This window comes from Lepidochelys olivacea (assembly GCF_965140295.1).
Source record: "Lepidochelys olivacea isolate rLepOli2 genome assembly, chromosome: 15".
In the NCBI taxonomy this organism is placed as follows: Eukaryota; Metazoa; Chordata; order Testudines; family Cheloniidae; genus Lepidochelys; species Lepidochelys olivacea.
The window spans coordinates 30,510,951-30,528,272 of NC_140425.1; the positions used below are offsets into that span (position 1 = coordinate 30,510,951).

Consider the following 17,322-nt stretch of genomic DNA (forward strand, 5'->3'; position numbering starts at 1 on the left):
TGGATAAATAGGAAAGCAGCAGCTCTACACCTCAGCCCTGCTTTGTTCTTGCTCCCCTGAGAGCTTGGCTCTCGGAGGTGTAAATAAAATCCTGAGCACCGAGCCCCTTGATTAACCCAGCGTTGCTACAGTCCTGGGTGTTAAATTGCCTGTCAGTCTCTGAATGTTCCCTCATAACTCTGCACTTTAAAATCCAAATGAGGTCACAGAAGATGCAGTCTGTGGGCTTTTAGTAACCTTACTCTGGGTGACAAACTCACAAATTACCGGAGCAGCATCAGGCCATGATTCTAAGAGGAGTATCATAGCTCCAGATATATTACACCCTGCACTAGCAAATAGCTCGGCAATTTCCAGCCCCGTGGTTTGGAATGCCGGGCCACGGCTGGGCGAGGAGGCGCTGGAAATGCTAGAACTCTGGTTGGGTTGGTTTTTGTCGAAGCCAAGCTGCCGTTGCTAGCTATGCAGCTTTGTGATGGGGTCGCCCGGAGTGATAACCCCTCGCCCCTCGCCCGGCTCGGCTCCAAGCATGGTTACGTGGCTGCAGAGCTCTTGGCCGCAGTGGAGGTACTGCTGGTCTGCGGAGTGCCACTGGAATCTGGCCCACAGAACACATTTCATTTACAAAGCACTCTGTGCCCTGAACCGAATTTGCCCGCGCGGTGTGGAGAGGGGTGTGTGTGAAGATAGCCAGCGGGAGATGCCAAGGAGAGGGGTGTGTCCAAAGGCCCACCCAGAGGCACCAGCAAAGGTGCTTACGGACCTTTTAACATGGAAATGTAGCTGCCTAGTGAGTTCAGGCACTTACAGAGTCGGGTGGTGGGGGGGCAGGGGTTTGCACATTGCACATTGCCGTGGTGCCAAACTCCTTTTGTGCATCTAGGCCTTAGTCTCTCTGTGCCCCGTCCTTACAACGGGGACAACAGCAGGCTTTAAAGATTGTGAGGCGCTCTGGTGAAGGGGGGGCCGCCGAAGTACCATGGATAGATTGCGAGCAGTCTGCCTATGCAGATCGCAGTGCAGAATCAGGGCCTAAGAGTAAACCTACCCCTAGGAGCTAGGAGCGGTCACTCTTGTAATTCACAGCCCTTTTCCAGCTCCTGACCCAGAAAGGAATCGTGAGAGAGAGAGAGAGAGGGAAAAGCTTCTGTCACCCTAGAGACTTGTGAACTGGCCCCAAACACCAATGCCGTTATTCCTGTTCTGCTGGGTGGGGTGATAGCTGAAGTGTAACTGCAGTGTAGATGGACCTTTTGATAATGACTAAACTTGGGAGAACTAAAGGAAACACTTTCCCAGGCCACTGTGCTCAATCACTGACCCAGCGTTAATAAGTAAGGGCCTGACCATGCTGCCCCTGCAGATGATGGGAGCTGGCCCTGAACTCTGATGGCAGCAGAAATGGGCCCTGTGTCTGGGGCTGAGTTGGTGGCGATCAGGAAGCAGGTGGGCGCGGGTGGTGGGTGGCAGCTGGCAGGCAGGCAGCAATGGGCTGTACATCCCAGCCTCCTGGCCTGCTTCAGGCGGCTCCAGCTGAGCGGCTCTGTCCCTTGCTCCCCCCAAGGAATACCCGCTGGCAGCCCTGGGGGGGGCCTCCTGCCACTGCGGCTTCCCCACCACGCTCTTCACCCTCCACGAGCGCGAGGACGAGCAGCTGTGTGCCCAGAAGTGCGGCGGCGAGGAGTTCGAGAGCTGCGGGACCGCTGAATACTTCATCATGTACCAGACGCAAGTGCAAGGTACGGCGTGTCGGGCCGGGCTCTTTGCTCTGACAGCGTGTGTCTGCTGGGGAGGCAGCGCGAGAGGTTTCTAACTCTCCTCTTGCAGCAAGAGCAATGATGCCGGGAACCCCTGAGCGCAGCTGCTCACTTGGAGTTCAGCTAATACTGGATAGTTATTGCTACGTGCCTGTGGTGTCTTCTTCCCTGCAGAGGGGCTGGAGAGCTGGTGCATGCTGGAGAGCTGGTGCATCAGCTGCTCACTCGATGCTTCCCCTTTAACAGCTTTCGAGCAGAGCCAAGTGGCTGCCAGAAGACAGCTCGACCCCCCCTCCGCTGAGAATAGGGCCAGTACCTCTCTGACTCACAAAGACTTTTGCTCAGTAGCTTTGGACTCCCCGCTGCCTAGCCAAATGCTGATCCTTGGTGGCCCCCCGTTGCCCACCTCCCATTCGTCAGTGCACCCTCTACTGGGGGTTGGGCTGATGCGACATGCAGTGTGATGCATGTTCACAGCAGCCTTTGTTACAAGCCCTGGCGGGAATACTCTGCCATATATTGAGCATGTTCATTTCCTTTCAAAGTCAGCAAGGGGAATGTTTTGATTATAAGGCTTTGATGTGATCCCAGCAAAGGACAATGAGCACCATTAAATCAGAGGCAGAGCTTGGAGCGCTGCCTGGGACAGTGGTTCTCCAGCTATCTCAGTCTGCAGACCTCCCAGGACGGGAAAGTCACCTGATGGTGGCCACCTTTACTGAGCCCTGGTCTACACTAGGAGTTGAGGTCGAATTTAGCAGCGTTAAATCGATTTAACCCTGCACCTGTCCACACGACAAAGCCCTTTTTTTCGACTTAAAGGGCTCTTAAAATCGATTTCCTTACTCCACCCCCGACAAGGGGATTAGCGCTGAAATCGGCCTTGCTGAGTCGAATTTGGGGTACTGTGGACGCAATTAGATGGTATTGGCCTCCAGGAGCTATCCCAGAGTGCTCCATTGTGACTGCTCTTGACAGGACTCTCAACTCAGATGCACTGGCCAGGTAGACAGGAAAAGGCCCACGAACTTTTGAATTTCAATTTCCTGTTTGGCCGGTGTGGCAAGCTGCAGGTGACCATGCAGAGCTCATCAGCAGAGATGACCATGATGGAGTCCCAGAATCGCAAAAGAGCTCCAGCATGGACTGAACCGGAGGTACGGGATCTGATTGCTGTATGGGGAGAGGAATCCGTGCTATCAGAACTCCGTTCCAGTTTTCAAAATGCCAAAACATTTGTCAAAATCTCCCAGGGCATGAAGGACAGAGGCCATAACTTGGACCCGAAGCAATGCCGCTTGAAACTTAAGGAGCTGAGGCAAACCTACCAGAAAACCAGAGAGGCCAACGGCCGCTCCGGGTCCAAGCCCCAAACATGCCGCTTCTATGATGAGCTGCATGCCTTTTTAGGGGGTTCAGCCACCACTACCCCAGCCGTGTTGTTTGACTCCTTCAATGGAGATGGAGGCAACACGGAAGCAGGTTTTGGGGACGAGGAAGATGATGATGATGAGGTTGTAGATAGCTCACAGCAAGCAAGCGGAGAAACCATTTTTCTCGACAGCCAGGAACTGTTTCTTACCTGGACCTGGAGCCAGTACCTCCCAAATCCACCCAAGGTTGCCTCCCGGACCCGCCAGGCGGAGAAGAGACCTCTGGTGAGTGTACCTTTTAAAATACTATACATGGTTTAAAAGCAAGCATGTTTAATGATTAATTTGCCCTGGCATTCGTGGCTCTCCTGGATATACTCCCAAAGCCTTTGCAAAAGGTTTCTGGGGAGGGCAGCCTTATTGCGTCCTTCATGGTAGGACACTTTACCACTCCAGGCCAGTAGCACGTACTCAGGAATCATTGTAGAACAAAGCATTGCAGTGTATGTTTCCTGGCATTCAAACAACATCCGTTCTTTATCTCTCTGTGTTATCCTCAGGAGAGTGATATCATTCATGGTCACCTGATTGAAATAGGGTGCTTTTCTTAAGGGTACATTCAGAGGTGCCCGTCCCTGCTGGGCTGTTTGCCTGTGGCTGAACAGAAATGTTCCCTGCTGTTAGCCACGGGAAGGGGGGAGGGGCTAGCCACGCGCTGGGGGAGGCAAAATGCGACCTTGTAATGAAAGCACATGTGCTGTGTATGTAATGTTAACAGGAAGGTTTACCGTAAAAGAGTGTAGCCATTGTTCTATAAAATGTAGCTTTTTAAAAACCACTGTCCCTTTTTTTTTCTCCACCAGCTGCATGTGTTTCAAGGATCACAGGATCTTCTCCTTCCCAGAGGCTAGCGAAGATTAGAAGGCAAAAAAAATGCACTCGTGATGAAATGTTCTCTGAGCTCATGCTGTCCTCCCACACTGACAGAGCACAGACGAATGCATGGAGGCAGACAATGTCAGAGTGCAGGAAAGCACAAAATGACTGGGAGGAGAGGTGGCGGGCTGAAGAGAGTAAGTGACAGGCTGAAGAGAGGGCTGAAGCTGAAAGGTGGCGGCAGCATGATGAGAGGACGCAGGATTCAAGGCTGAGGCTGCTGGAGGATCAAACCAATATGTTCCAGTGTATGATTGAGCTGCAGGAAAGGCAGCAGGAGCACAGACCGCCGCTACAGTCCCTGTGTAACCAACCGCCCTCCTCCCCAAGTTCCATGGCCTCCTCACCCAGACACCCAAGAATGCGGTGGGGAGGCCTCCGGCAACCCGGCCACTACACCCCAGAGGATTGCCCAAGCAACAGAAGGCTGGCATTCAATAAGTTTTAAAGTTTTAAACTTTTAAAGTGCTGGGTGGCCTTGTCCTTCCCTCCTCCACCACCCCTCCTGGTGCTTCTCTCCTCCACCACCCCTCCTGAGCTACCTTGGTAGTTATCCCCCTATTTGTGTGATGAATGAATAAAGAATGCATGAATGTGAAGCAACAATGACTTTATTGCCTCTGCAAGTGGTGATCGAAGGGAGTGGGGAGGGTGGTTAGCTTACAGGGAATTAGAGTGAACCAAGGGGTGGGGGGTTTCATCAAGGAGAAACAAACAGAACTTTCATACCGTACCCTGTCCAGTCATGAAATTGGTTTTCAAAGCTTCTCTGATGCGCACCGCGCCCTCCTATGCTCTTCTAACCGCCCTGGTGTCTAGCTGTGCATAATCAGCAGCCAGGCGATTTGTCTCAACCTCCCACCCAGCCATAACATCTCCCCCTTACTCTCACAGATATTGTGGAGTGCAAAGCAAGCAGTAATAACAGTGAGAATATTGGTTTCACTGAGGTCTAACCGAGTCAGTAAACTGCGCCAGCGTGCTTTTAAACGTCCAAATGCACATTCTACCACCATTCTGCACTTGCTCAGCCTGTAGCTGAACAGCTCCTGACTACTGTCCAGGCTGCCTGTGTACGGCTTCAGGAGCCATGGCATTAAGGGGTAGGCTGGGTCCCCAAGGATAACTATAGGCATTTCAACATCCCCAATGGTTATTTTCTGGTCTGGGAATAAAGTCCCTTCCTGCAGCTTTTGAAATAGACCAGAGTTCCTGAAGATGCGAGCGTCATGTACCTTTCCCGGCCATCCCACGTTGATGTTGGTGAAACGTCCCTTGTGATCCACTAGAGCTTGCAGCACTATTGAAAAGTACCTCTTGCGGTTTATGTACTCGCCAGCTTGGTGCTCCGGTGCCAAGATAGGGATATGGGTTCCGTCTATGGCCCCACCACAGTTAGGGAATCCCATTGCAGTAAAGCCATCCACTATGACCTGCACATTTCCTAGGGTCACTACCCTTGATATTAGCAGATCTTTGATTGCGTTGGCTACTTGCATCACAGCAGCCCCCACAGTAGATTTGCCCACTCCAAATTGATTCCCGACTGACCGGTAGCTGTCTGGCGTTGCAAGCTTCCACAGGGCTATTGCCACTCCCTTCTCAACTGTGCGGGCTGCTCTCATTTTGGTATTCTTGCGCCTCAGGGTAGGGGAAAGCAAGTCACAAAGTTCCATGAAAGTGCCCTTATGCATGTGAAAGTTTCGCAGCCACTGGGAATCGTCCCAGACCTGCAACACTATGCGGTCCCACCAGTCTGTGCTTGTTTCCCAAGCCCAGAATCGGCGTTCCACCACATGAACCTGCCCCATTAGCACCATGATGCCCACATTGCCAGGGCCCGTGCTTTGAGAGAAGTCTGTGTCCATGTCCTCATCACTCACGTCACCGCGCTGACGTCGCCTACTCGCCCGGTATCACTTTGTCAGGTTCTGGTGCTGCATATACTGCTGGATAACGCGCGTGGTGTTTAATGTGCTCCTAATTGCCAAAGTGATCTGAGCAGGCTCCATGCTAGTCGTGATATGGCGTCTGCACAGAAAAAAGGCGCACAACGATTGTCTGCCGTTGCCCTGACGGAGGGAGGGGCGACTGACGACATGGCTTACAGGGTTGGCTTACAGGGAATTAAAATCAACAAAGGGGATGGCTTTGCGAGAAACTGAATGGCCCTCTCAAGGATAGAACTCAAAACCTCAAGGATAGAACTCAAAACTGGGTTTAGCAGGCCATTGATTTCACAGAGGGAGGGAAGGAGGAGAAAATGAATACAAAACAAATCTGGTCTATTTCTTGTTTTGAGCCACTTCATCTATCTTTCTACATCTTGCTGGCAGCAGACTGTGCAGTACGACCGCTAGCCATCGTCAACACCTGCGTGCTCGGCAGAAGATGGTGCAGTATGACTACTGGCCATCGTCTTCTGCTAGCTGCAGATTAAAAGACAGTGCGGGACTGAATCGCCACAAGACGAAACAAGGGAAATGACCTGGCTGAGTCACTCCCGTGTTTGCCCAGGAGCCCGGTTAAAAGAGCACCTAGGACTACGTTGACGACGGCTACCAATCATACTGCACTGTCTGCTGCCAAAAGGCAATAAACTGCTGCTGTGTAGCAATGCAGTAACAAGTCTGCCAGCACCCTGGAGACATACGGTGACGGTGAGCTAAGTGGGCTCCATGCTTGCCGTGGTATGGCATCTGCACAGGTAACTCAAGAAAAAAGGCGCAAAACGATTGTCTGCCCTTGCTTTCACGGAGGGAGGGAGGGAACGGGGGCCTGACGATATGTACCCAGAACCACCCGCGACAATGTTTTAGCCCCATCAGGCGCTGGGATTTCTACCCAGAATTCAAATGGGTGGTGGAGACTGCGGGAACTGTGGGATAGCCACCCACAGTGCCACGCTCCGGAAGTCGACGCTTGCCTCAGTACTGTGGACACACTCCGCTGACTATATGCACTTAGAGCATTTGTGTGGGGACACACACAATCAACTGTATAAAAACGCTTTCTACAAAACCGACTTCTATAAATTCGACCTCATTTCGTAGTGTAGACATACCTTGAGACCCCAGGACTTGGTGAATTTACATTCAGCCCAGCAGGTGGGCTCTATAGAACTAGATTAACCCCCGCACACACACACACACCAAGTGCCCGGTGCTAGCCTCTGCTGGGCTTTTGGGGGAATTCTGTGGCAGCAGACTCTACTTCCGTTGTTTAATGGTCCTAATCTGGGCCACAGAGTGGAGCTGCCCTGAACATTATACTGACATTTGGTTCCTCTGCCCCAGCTGTATTTCCTGTGTAGCTTTTCCTTTCTTTCTTACCTGGGCACAGGAGTAAGGGGTGGGAGGAAAGACACACTGACTGATCAGATGGTCATATGTCTCTGCGGCAGATTTCAGCTTTTCCACTCATGTCCAAACTGGCCATAGAATACGTGGAGCTCTGAGCGTTCTGTCACCCTGGATAAAAGAACCCGGGCTTCCAAATATCCATTCGGTGTTCATTAAAAATGACCATTTATTTCAATTTCCCAGGAAATAAATCCTCCTTTGAACATGCGACTTTAATTACTGCTTAGATCAGACACAGGAAATAACAGTTTGCCATCTGCCTTCAGCAGACTTTTCTTTCTTTTTTTTTTTTCCTTGTCACTGTCAATAAGTTACAGGCCAGAATAACCAATCACTGGTTAATAATGGGTCTCTGATCTTCTGTCACAGAGCCCTCCAGACATCCCAATGCATCTGCTGTCCATTGCTGCCCTGGGGGAAGAGTGCAGGAGGCTGTGAAGACTGTTTGAAAGCAAAATGTGACAAATCCAGTCTCCTTCCCAAAGAAGCACCCGGTGTCCCAACTAGGCTGTTCATTTCCATTCACTGCAGCATTTTCTTCTTGTTTGGGTGGTTCTGACTTTCATCACATGGGATCGTTGCATATCAGTCCCTTCTGAATGCCTGTAGGCCCCGCGTGTGACAATGCTTTTCAGTTATCTCACTAGCTAACCAAAAAGAATTTAGGGTTCAGCTTCATTCAGATATGTGGGACTAGCTGCTTTGTTCTTGCACCTAGTTGGAAGCCCGTGTCTGGTGATCATAGCTAGGTTGAGCATTAGCATTTCTGGGTGCAGCTCCTGGCACTGCCATTGACTTGCTGTGCATGCCACTTAATCGCTTTGTGTCTCGGTTTCCCCATCCATAAAATGCCACTAACATTCCTCACAGGGGGGTGATGAGGTTTTATTAATCTATCCATGCTTGTCAAGTACTTTGAAATCCCTCTTTGAGCACAAAACATTATTACCCTGTGAAAACGCGGCCTAAATGAAGGCGGAAAGCCCAGAGGTATCATGTTTGAAGACATCAGTGCTTGAGAAATGTTACAGAAAGGTGCTTGGGGGATTACTGTCATAGAAAGAAATATCCTCAAACCTCCATAGACCATTTTGACTTTGCCAGCTTGCAATGCAAAGTAGATACATACATGAAATTGCTCAGCAGAAGACTGCAAGAATATGCTTGTCTTCTGGTGAGTGGGTGACAGATGTGCCTTTGTCTTCTGAACTCTGTTAGCATTTCACAGAGGCAAGGCTGAGAGTAGATCCATACAAGTTACAACACAGGCTAAAAGACTGTGGGTCAAGGAAGGAGAAAAGGAAAAGCCAGTCCAGGAAATTAGAGGAAGGAATCCTAAACAGAAAACTCAAGGGCTTTTCATTAGAGGCGACTTCTCCCAGCCCCCATTCAAGGTCTCATAGACTCATAGACATTAAGGTCAGAAGGGACCCTTATGATCATCTAGTCCGACCTCCTGCACAACGCAGGCCACAGAATCTCACCCACCCACTCCTGCAAAAAACATCTCACCTGTGTCTGAGCTATTGAAATCCTCAAATCATGGTTTAAAGACTTCAAGGAGCAGAGAATCCTCCAGCAAGTGACCCCTGCCCCATGCTACAGAGGAAGGCGAAAAACCCCCAGGGCCTCTTCCAATCTGCCCTGGAAGAAAATTCCTTCCCGACCCAGCTCCATCAAGATTGTTCCAAAAAACGTTAAGTAAATAAAAAGGAGCCCTCTGCTCTGCATTTAAGGAGATTCTTTTTTTATCAATTTCATTAGGGCCCAAAGTAAGCAAAGGCTTCAAAGGACATCTGCAACACATTGTTTTGCTATAACGTGGTTACTTGTGTTCTGTACAAAAACTTCTGTAGGGACTTTCTCAAGCAGTTTTAGCTTTTGCTAGAAAATAAAAAGGGTAGAAAGTTTCCTGTTAATAACATTTAGCATGGAGCTATCCAAGGAGCTCAGTGCATTCTGCAAACATTAATTGTCCATTAAACTTCAGAGCTCCCTGGGAGGCAGGTAAGTCATGTGCTCCCCCATCCTAGTGTCCAATAATCTGTAAAATTCTCTTTAGCCTTCGCTCTTTGGACAAACATTCTTGCAATTCGTGTTCACTGGCAGGTTCATGGGATGGGAATGAGAAAGAGTCACCAGCCAGCCCAGGAGAATTGGCTTCAAAAGTCAGACAAGTGTGCACAGGGATTTATTGTACAGTATTCCTCCAGTTCTCCTCTTCTCTGTGGTCATTTGAAAAATGCTTTTGCATTAATCAACATAAAAGAGCAGGATGCATTTATACATACCCAGCTTAGGAACTATACATATATCTAGAAAAGGAGGACTTGTGGCACCTTAGAGACTAACATATTTAGTCTCTAAGGTGCCACAAGTCCTCCTTTTCTTTTTGCAGATACAGACTAACACGGCTGCTACTCTGAAACATATATCTGGGTTATTCTACATAAGATTGACAACAGTCCTGGACATGCAGTATTGGGCTGGCATCCCCAGCTCTGGAAGGTGATAAGCTGCATTCAGCACAGGGGATCAGTGTTGGGAAGATAAAATGTTGATCCCACTTCAGCAGCTGAAAGCCTAATAGGTGGGAGCAGAGAATCTATTATTGGCACTTAAAAGCCACTCCTCTGTCCATCTGCAGCATCCTGTAGGCAAACGTTGCAGCTCCTCAGTGCTGCCTTTCATGATCTAGTCATTGGAGCAGATGTTTGGCCAGGATAATGCTGTTCCTTTTATTTTATCTGGAGACTCTGGTGAGCGGAGGAGGGCATGGGATAGGAACAATAGCAATAACCCATCTTTTAGAGAAGCAACCAGGGGAAGGAACTCTTAGAACATGTTACCTCCAAAATGCCTGCAAGTTGAACTGCCAAATTCTGTGCGAGGTCAATGATGTCACCGTCAGAAAACAATGAACACAAAGGATCTAACTTAAACCCATTCCACCTTGCACAGTGATCTCAAGCAAAGCAGCACTAAGTGTGGTCAGTACCAGGATGGGAGATCCACCCGCATACTTCTATAATGTTCAGTTCCTGAGCATTTTGTGATCCTGTCACCTATCTGAGTTGGCCAGCTGCTCCTCGAAAGCAGCAGAATTTTGAACTAGAGCAGCTGTACCCAGTTAGAATATCTTAGTGGCTGGCACTTTTCAGTGTTTCTACAGTGAGTGAGGCTTTCCCCAATGCAGCCATCTAATTGTGTACTGCTTCTGTCTGCTCCAGGAGACGACAGCAAGCCATACGGAGTTGACACATTTTCTCTATAGTACAGCCAGTGATGCATTCTTTTGCATCTTTAGCAATGAGGATGAAGAAAGACATAACTAGAATAAAACAGGAGAACCAGTGTGCTTCCAAACCACGGAGAAATCCTCGGGTCGACTCTCTGTCCCTTGGAATATTCTGTTAATGCGTACTCCAGGGACAACCCCCTAATAAAACCCAGCCTCCCACTAAGCAAGGGGATACTGAGGGGCAATGTCCACGGAAAGTTAAACTGGGACCCATTCTGAGGCTAAGGATGAAAGGTTGTGAGGATTGATCCCGTCTCTAACAATGTTAAAGGGAAGAAGGAGGATCCTGGGAACTACAGGCCAGTCAGCCTCACCTCAGTCCCTGGAAAAATCATGGAGCAGGTCCTCAAAGAATCAATCCTGATGCACTTGCATGAGAGGAAAGTGATCAGGAACAGCCAGCATGGATTCACCAAGGGAAGGTCATGCCTGACTAATCTAATTGCCTTTTATGATGAGATTACTGGTTCTGTGGATGAAGGGAAAGCAGTGGATGTATTGTTTCTTGACTTTAGCAAAGCTTTTGACACGGTCTCCCACAGTATTCTTGTCAGCAAATTAAGGAAGTATGGGCTGGATGAATGCACTATAAGGTGGGTAGAAAGCTGGCTAGATTGTCGGGCTCAACGGGTAGTGGTCAATGGTTCCATGTCTAGTTGGCAGCCGGTGTCAAGTGGAGTGCCCCAAGGGTCGGTCCTGGGGCCGGTTTTGTTCAATATCTTCATAAATGATCTGGAGGATGGTGTGGATTGCACTCTCAGCAAATTTGCGGATGATACTAAACTGGGAGGAGTGGTAGATACACTGGAGGGGAGGGATAGGATACAGAAGGACCTAGACAAATTGGAGGATTGGGCCAAAAGAAATCTGATGAGGTTCAATAAGGATAAGTGCAGGGTCCTGCACTTAGGATGGAAGAATCCAATGCACTGCTACAGACTAGGGACCGAATGGCTAGGCAGCAGTTCTGCGGAAAAGGACCTAGGGGTGACAGTGGACGAGAAGCTGGATATGAGTCAGCAGTGTGCCCTTGTTGCCAAGAAGGCCAATGGCATTTTGGGATGTATAAGTAGGGGCATAGCGAGCAGATTGAGGGACGTGATCGTTCCCCTCTATTCAACATTGGTGAGGCCTCATCTGGAGTACTGTGTCCAGTTTTGGGCCCCACACTACAAGAAGGATGTGGATAAATTGGAGAGAGTCCAGCGAAGGGCAACAAAAATGATGAGGGGTCTAGAACACATGACTTATGAGGAGAGGCTGAGGGAGCTGGAATTGTTTAGCCTGCAGAAGAGAAGAATGAGGGGGGATTTGATAGCTGCTTTCAACTACCTGAAAGGGGGTTCCAAAGAGGATGGCTCTAGACTGTTCTCAATGGTAGCAGATGACAGAACGAGGAGTAATGGTCTCAAGTTGCAGTGGGGGAGGTTTAGATTGGATATTAGGAAAAACTTTTTCACTAAGAGGGCGGTGAAACACTGGAATGCGTTACCTAGGGAGGTGGTAGAATCTCCTTCCTTAGAGGTTTTTAAGGTCAGGCTTGACAAAGCCCTGGCTGGGATGATTTAACTGGGAATTGGTCCTGCTTCGAGCAGGGGGTTTGACTAGATGACCTTCAGGGATCCCTTCCAACCCTGATATTCTATGATTCTATGATTCTATGAATGTTTACTCCTGGAGCCAAGCCAGCCCGTCTTCCAAGCTGCAAAATGATATCCTAGAAGGGAACGGCCTAGGGACCTGATGTGATTTTCAGTCTAAGGGCCAAGTCACCAGGCAGTAGAGAACAGCTATAATGAGAATGATTATTCCAGAGATAAGCTAGCACAGGGCATCTGCACACACAAACCCATTAAGGTATACACTCAAGCATGCACACACCTCCACTGTGTGCACACACCCACAGTACCTACAGATTAGATATACATCCACCAGTACACTCAGACTATCACATACACATGTCCTTGAAGCAAAACCACCTTTGAAATGGATGTCCAGCTCTGTACCCAAAAAATTCACCTCAGATCCCCCATAGCTATAATAGGCCAAACCCAAGTCCCTGATCTAGACATCCCAGGGCCTCTGGGGCCAAAGTTTGAACTGCAGCCCAGGTCTGCCTCTAGGACATACGCACTGTTATTAGCACACATGGTGTCCTTTGCTGTAGTCCATCTGCCTTCAGAAGGGGTCACTATATGATGGCGGAGCTGGGTAGCAGAAGAAAAAGCTTTGACAAACAAATGGGAGTGTCACAGTGTGTCTGGCTTGGCCACAAAGATTCTTGTGCCTTTTGGGGGTGGATCTGTGTGTCTTCCTGTTGGCCATTCTTACTTTAGATGACGGCTTTTAACTCTGTGGGGGATCCTTTGGGAAGTGATCATTTCCTTTCATGTTTGTACAGTGAAACCCGTCCAAGTGATGCTCCCTGCAGGATCGGCCCGGAGATGGTTCTCCAATCCCTGCAATCCCCATCACCCTCCCCACATCCCAGCCCCCTGCGAAGCATGTCAGGGATGGTCTGAAGGTTCCTCATTTCAAAGCAGCACAGCTGGGATCCAGCCAGCCATCACAGCTGCAGACTTGTGTTGTCAATGAAGGAGCAATAGCTGTAAAACATAAAGTAACAGGGACCTGAAAACCACAGTTAATGGAAGGCCCTTGAGTAATGTAGTCACGTCTTTAAATACCAGCATATACAGCTGATTTTCCTTCTGTTTCCCCCTCTTATCCTCACTGCCAGAGCTATGTGGTTCATATGCCCTGCTGCCAAAGCGGAACCTGAAACTGGCAGGAGAGTCGCTGTATCACTGGAAAGGCCCCAGTGGCCACAGGAACTGATGGAAGAGTGCTTAGTTTGGGATGCATCATACACAAACACGAGGCTGAGGATGTAGCAGCAAAATAGCAGGAATGTTTCTTGACACACTGTCCACAGATCCAGAAAATAGTAATAAACCTTGAGGCGGCCACAGTGGAGGGGAGTTTGGATGGTACCTGGTGCTTTAGCCACAAAACAAGCCGAACGCTGTTTCAGCTCCTGGGGCGGGAAAAGAGACTCCCCCACGGTGGCCATTATGACCAATCACTGAATGACCATTTCCACATCTCCGTTAGTATGTCCCCTGAGATCTGAAAACCTCTCTTCCCCTTACCTCAGTGGTGGAATCTTATGTATTGCACCTTGACACATCTTCCATTTATTCTCTTTCTAGACAATCGTTGTATGGATAGAAGGTTTTTACCAGCTCGGTCCAAACAACTGATAGCTCTGGCAAGCTTTCCCGGGGCGGGCAACACTTGGGCGCGCCATCTCATCGAGCTAGCTACAGGTTTCTACACTGGGAGCTATTACTTCGATGGATCGCTCTACAACAAAGGTGAGAGGGGCGGGTAGCCTTTAAAATGTGCTCGGTTAAGAAATAAGTGGAGATTAGGCTTTGGCCTAAGAATAGAGGAGTATGAGAAATTGAGTTCGTTAGTGTGAGCAAAAGTTAAAAATAAAAGTTGGAGTGAATCAGATGTGAACATTCAAGTGAGCAAGAAGGACCAGGGCCGTGTTTGGTTATAACTGGTTTTAGCAGGATATATATAGTATTAATGGTAATGTGCATGCCTGTTACTAGTCATTTTCCCCTTAATAAAATTTGGTTCTATCATTCAAAGTATCATCCAAGGTCCTCTACGAAATTAAATTGTCTTTAACTGACTTAGAGGCTCAAACCTGAAAACTAAGCTTGGTCTATTGCATTCTTAGCTTTAACAATTTAATGCGTATTGGAAACATTTAAAATGCAAGGTCACAGGCGTCACCAGCACTTTTGCTATCTCTGTGACTTCCGATGGCCTATCAACAGGGATCTCAGGAACTGGACAACTTTAAGGATTTCAGAAGAAAGGCAGCAGAGGAGATTTAAACTAAAAAATACACTACTGTGAGTAGGGAAGGAAATGTGCTTTATTAATGAGCAAAAGAACATAAAGGGTGTCACTGGCACTGACTTTCCATTGTGCTGGGGGGTGCTCGACCCCTGGCTCTGCCCCAGACCCTGCCCCACTCCACCCCTTGCCTCCAGGCCCAGAGCACCCACGGAGTCAGCTCCTATGAATGGTGCACAGGCCAAATTCTCCTCCCTGCCATGAAAACTCATCGATAGATAGGTGGGTAGAATTCCATTTAATTCAATGTAACTACTCTTGATTTACCCCTTCTTCCCGAAACTGACACATGTCAGGGATGGTCTAAGGCAGTGGTTCTCAATCGGGGTACACAGATCCCTGGGGGTATGCAGAGGTCTGCATCAACACATCTAGAGATTTGCCTAGTTCTAAAACAGGCTACATAAAACGCCCTAGCGAAGTCAGTACAATCTAAAATTTCATACCAGACAATGACTTTATACAGCTTTATATACTATACACTGAAATGTAAGCACAATATTTATATTAGTTGGTTTATTTTATAATTATGTGGTAAAAATGAGAAAGTCAGCCGTTTCTCAGTAATAGGGCGCTGTGACACTTTTGTCTTTTTATGTCTGATTTTGTAAGCACGTAGTTTTTGAGTGAGCTGGAACTTGGGGGGATGCAAGACAAATCAGACTCCTGAAAGGGGTACAGTAGTTTGGAAAGGTGAAGAGCCACTGGTCTAAAGGTACCTCATTTCAAAGCAGCCGCTGACTTGTGTTGTCAATGAAGGAGCAATAGCTGTAAAACATAACGTAACAGGGACCTGAAAACCACAGTTAATGGAAGGCCCTTGAGAAGTGTAGCCACCTGCTCAAATGCCAGCACATACAGCTGATTCTGTTTCCCCTTCTTGTCCTCACTGCTCTGAAACAGAGTTTTGAGTCTTTCAAGCCATCACAATGTCTTGGTAGATTTGTTACTAGGAATTCGCTTAGTGCATTTCAAATGGCCCCAAACCCAGCAGTCCTTATTCAGGCAACACTTTCTTTGGCTCCAGTAGGAATTTTGCCTGAGGAAAGACTTCAGGCTTTGGGCCAAGTCTTGCCCCAGGCTCGTGGTGTGATCTCCACAGTGTAGGAGGGAGGGAGGGATAGCTCAAGTGGTTTGAGCATTGGCCTGCTAAACCCAGGGTTGTGAGTTCAATCCTTGAGGGGGCCATTTGGGATCTGGGGCAAAAATTGGGGATTGGTCCTGCTTTGAGCAGGGGGTTGGACTAGATGACCTCCTGAGGTCCCTTCCAACCCTGATATTCTATGATACGCGTCACTCCTTTCTGTTCCTGCTATACAGTTCTATTTGCATGGTCCACCTAGCATTACCTCCTCGGAAAAGGCCCGAGGGCTGGACTGTGCCATTTCCACGGAGCCCTGGGTGGGGCATGGTGCCATTTAGCTCAAATGAGGACAATATGAATTCACCCCCTGCATATCCACACGCACCTTCCTGAGGGCCAGATTGTGGGCTGCCTTGCGTGACCTCCCAAGTAAATAAGGGGGTAATTCCCTGGCACCAGCTACTTGGATTGCGGGAAGCAGGAAGAACAGTCTCTGTGGGACCAAGGGGGAGGAGGAGGTGGGAAGTGGGTGGAGAGTGTGCGGAGCCTTGGCTCCCTCCATTCCATTGCACCAGCTACAGTTGCTATGCCAGCCTCCCAGGGGATGCATGCCACACCCGGTGTGGTCCTGGGAGTAGTGGGAACCTGGGAGACAGATTCTAAGCCAATCACGCTGCCTGTTGCTTGGGGTTCGAGGCCATGCCATGACTGGGCCCTTCACTTTGGCGTGGAAAAATTCTATGTCATGTTTGTGTTGCAGCTGTCACTTGTGGTCCATGCTGGGGACTGAAACTTCCCATAAAAGGTCTTGGCTGGAGTGGCTTGGAATTTGTCAAAAATTTTCAAATTCCACATTTTTGCACCAAAAAAAAAAAATAAAATAAAATATCCACTCATTTTTGACCAACTCCAGGCTCAGCCGACTGCAGCGTGGCTGGACCAAATGCCAGGGGGCAAACTCCCACTTTGTTTTGCATTATAAAAACGATTTGGGGGTCTTATAACAAACTCCCTCCGCCCCCTTAAATGGGTATTTTACCCTGCCTTTATCCTGCCTTGTCCCCTGTTTATGATACCCATTTTGTAGTATGTCAGTACTAAACTGTGGATTCATGTGGGTCACCCCAAGACCATCAAATCTGCCTTTAAACTCACATTTCATTAGGGATTTTTTTAAAAATAACTTCTGTGGGAGACTAAGTTAGCGCAGTTGACAATCTCCATCCTCTGAGAGAGCACAAGAAGAATTCAGCAACCAAACGCAACAATAACAAAGACAGCGTCGGTACATCAATCAGTCTTACATAATCTCCCGGGCAGAGAGGAAAACTGCTGAGAGTTAATTTAATGATACAGCAAAGCAAGGCTGCGTGCTGGCTGGCTATGACGGTAAAACACCGATGTTCTGCATTAACAGTCAGGTAGAGGACTAGAAAGGGTTGGCTTTCATGGATTTGACAGTCTTCCTCCAGAGTGCACAAACTGCTAACCAAAAACATCACAGACCCCTAGTGAGAAGGGCCAAAACAGAGGCAATCTGGGGGTCACCCAATGGAACCTCCCTGTGGCTAGC

At 48.6% G+C, this 17,322-nt stretch overlaps 1 protein-coding gene across 1 annotated transcript in view; it reads left to right on the plus strand.

Annotated features, from left to right (window-relative positions):
* WSCD2 (WSC domain containing 2) overlaps positions 1-17,322 on the plus strand; it is a 131,291-nt gene that overhangs the window by 92,608 nt on the left and 21,361 nt on the right. Inside the window, exons 6-7 of the mRNA XM_084649548.1 lie at positions 1,565-1,739; positions 13,942-14,106. Coding sequence (XP_084505674.1) covers positions 1,565-1,739; positions 13,942-14,106 — 340 coding nt within the window. The remainder of the gene's footprint in view (positions 1-1,564; positions 1,740-13,941; positions 14,107-17,322) is intronic.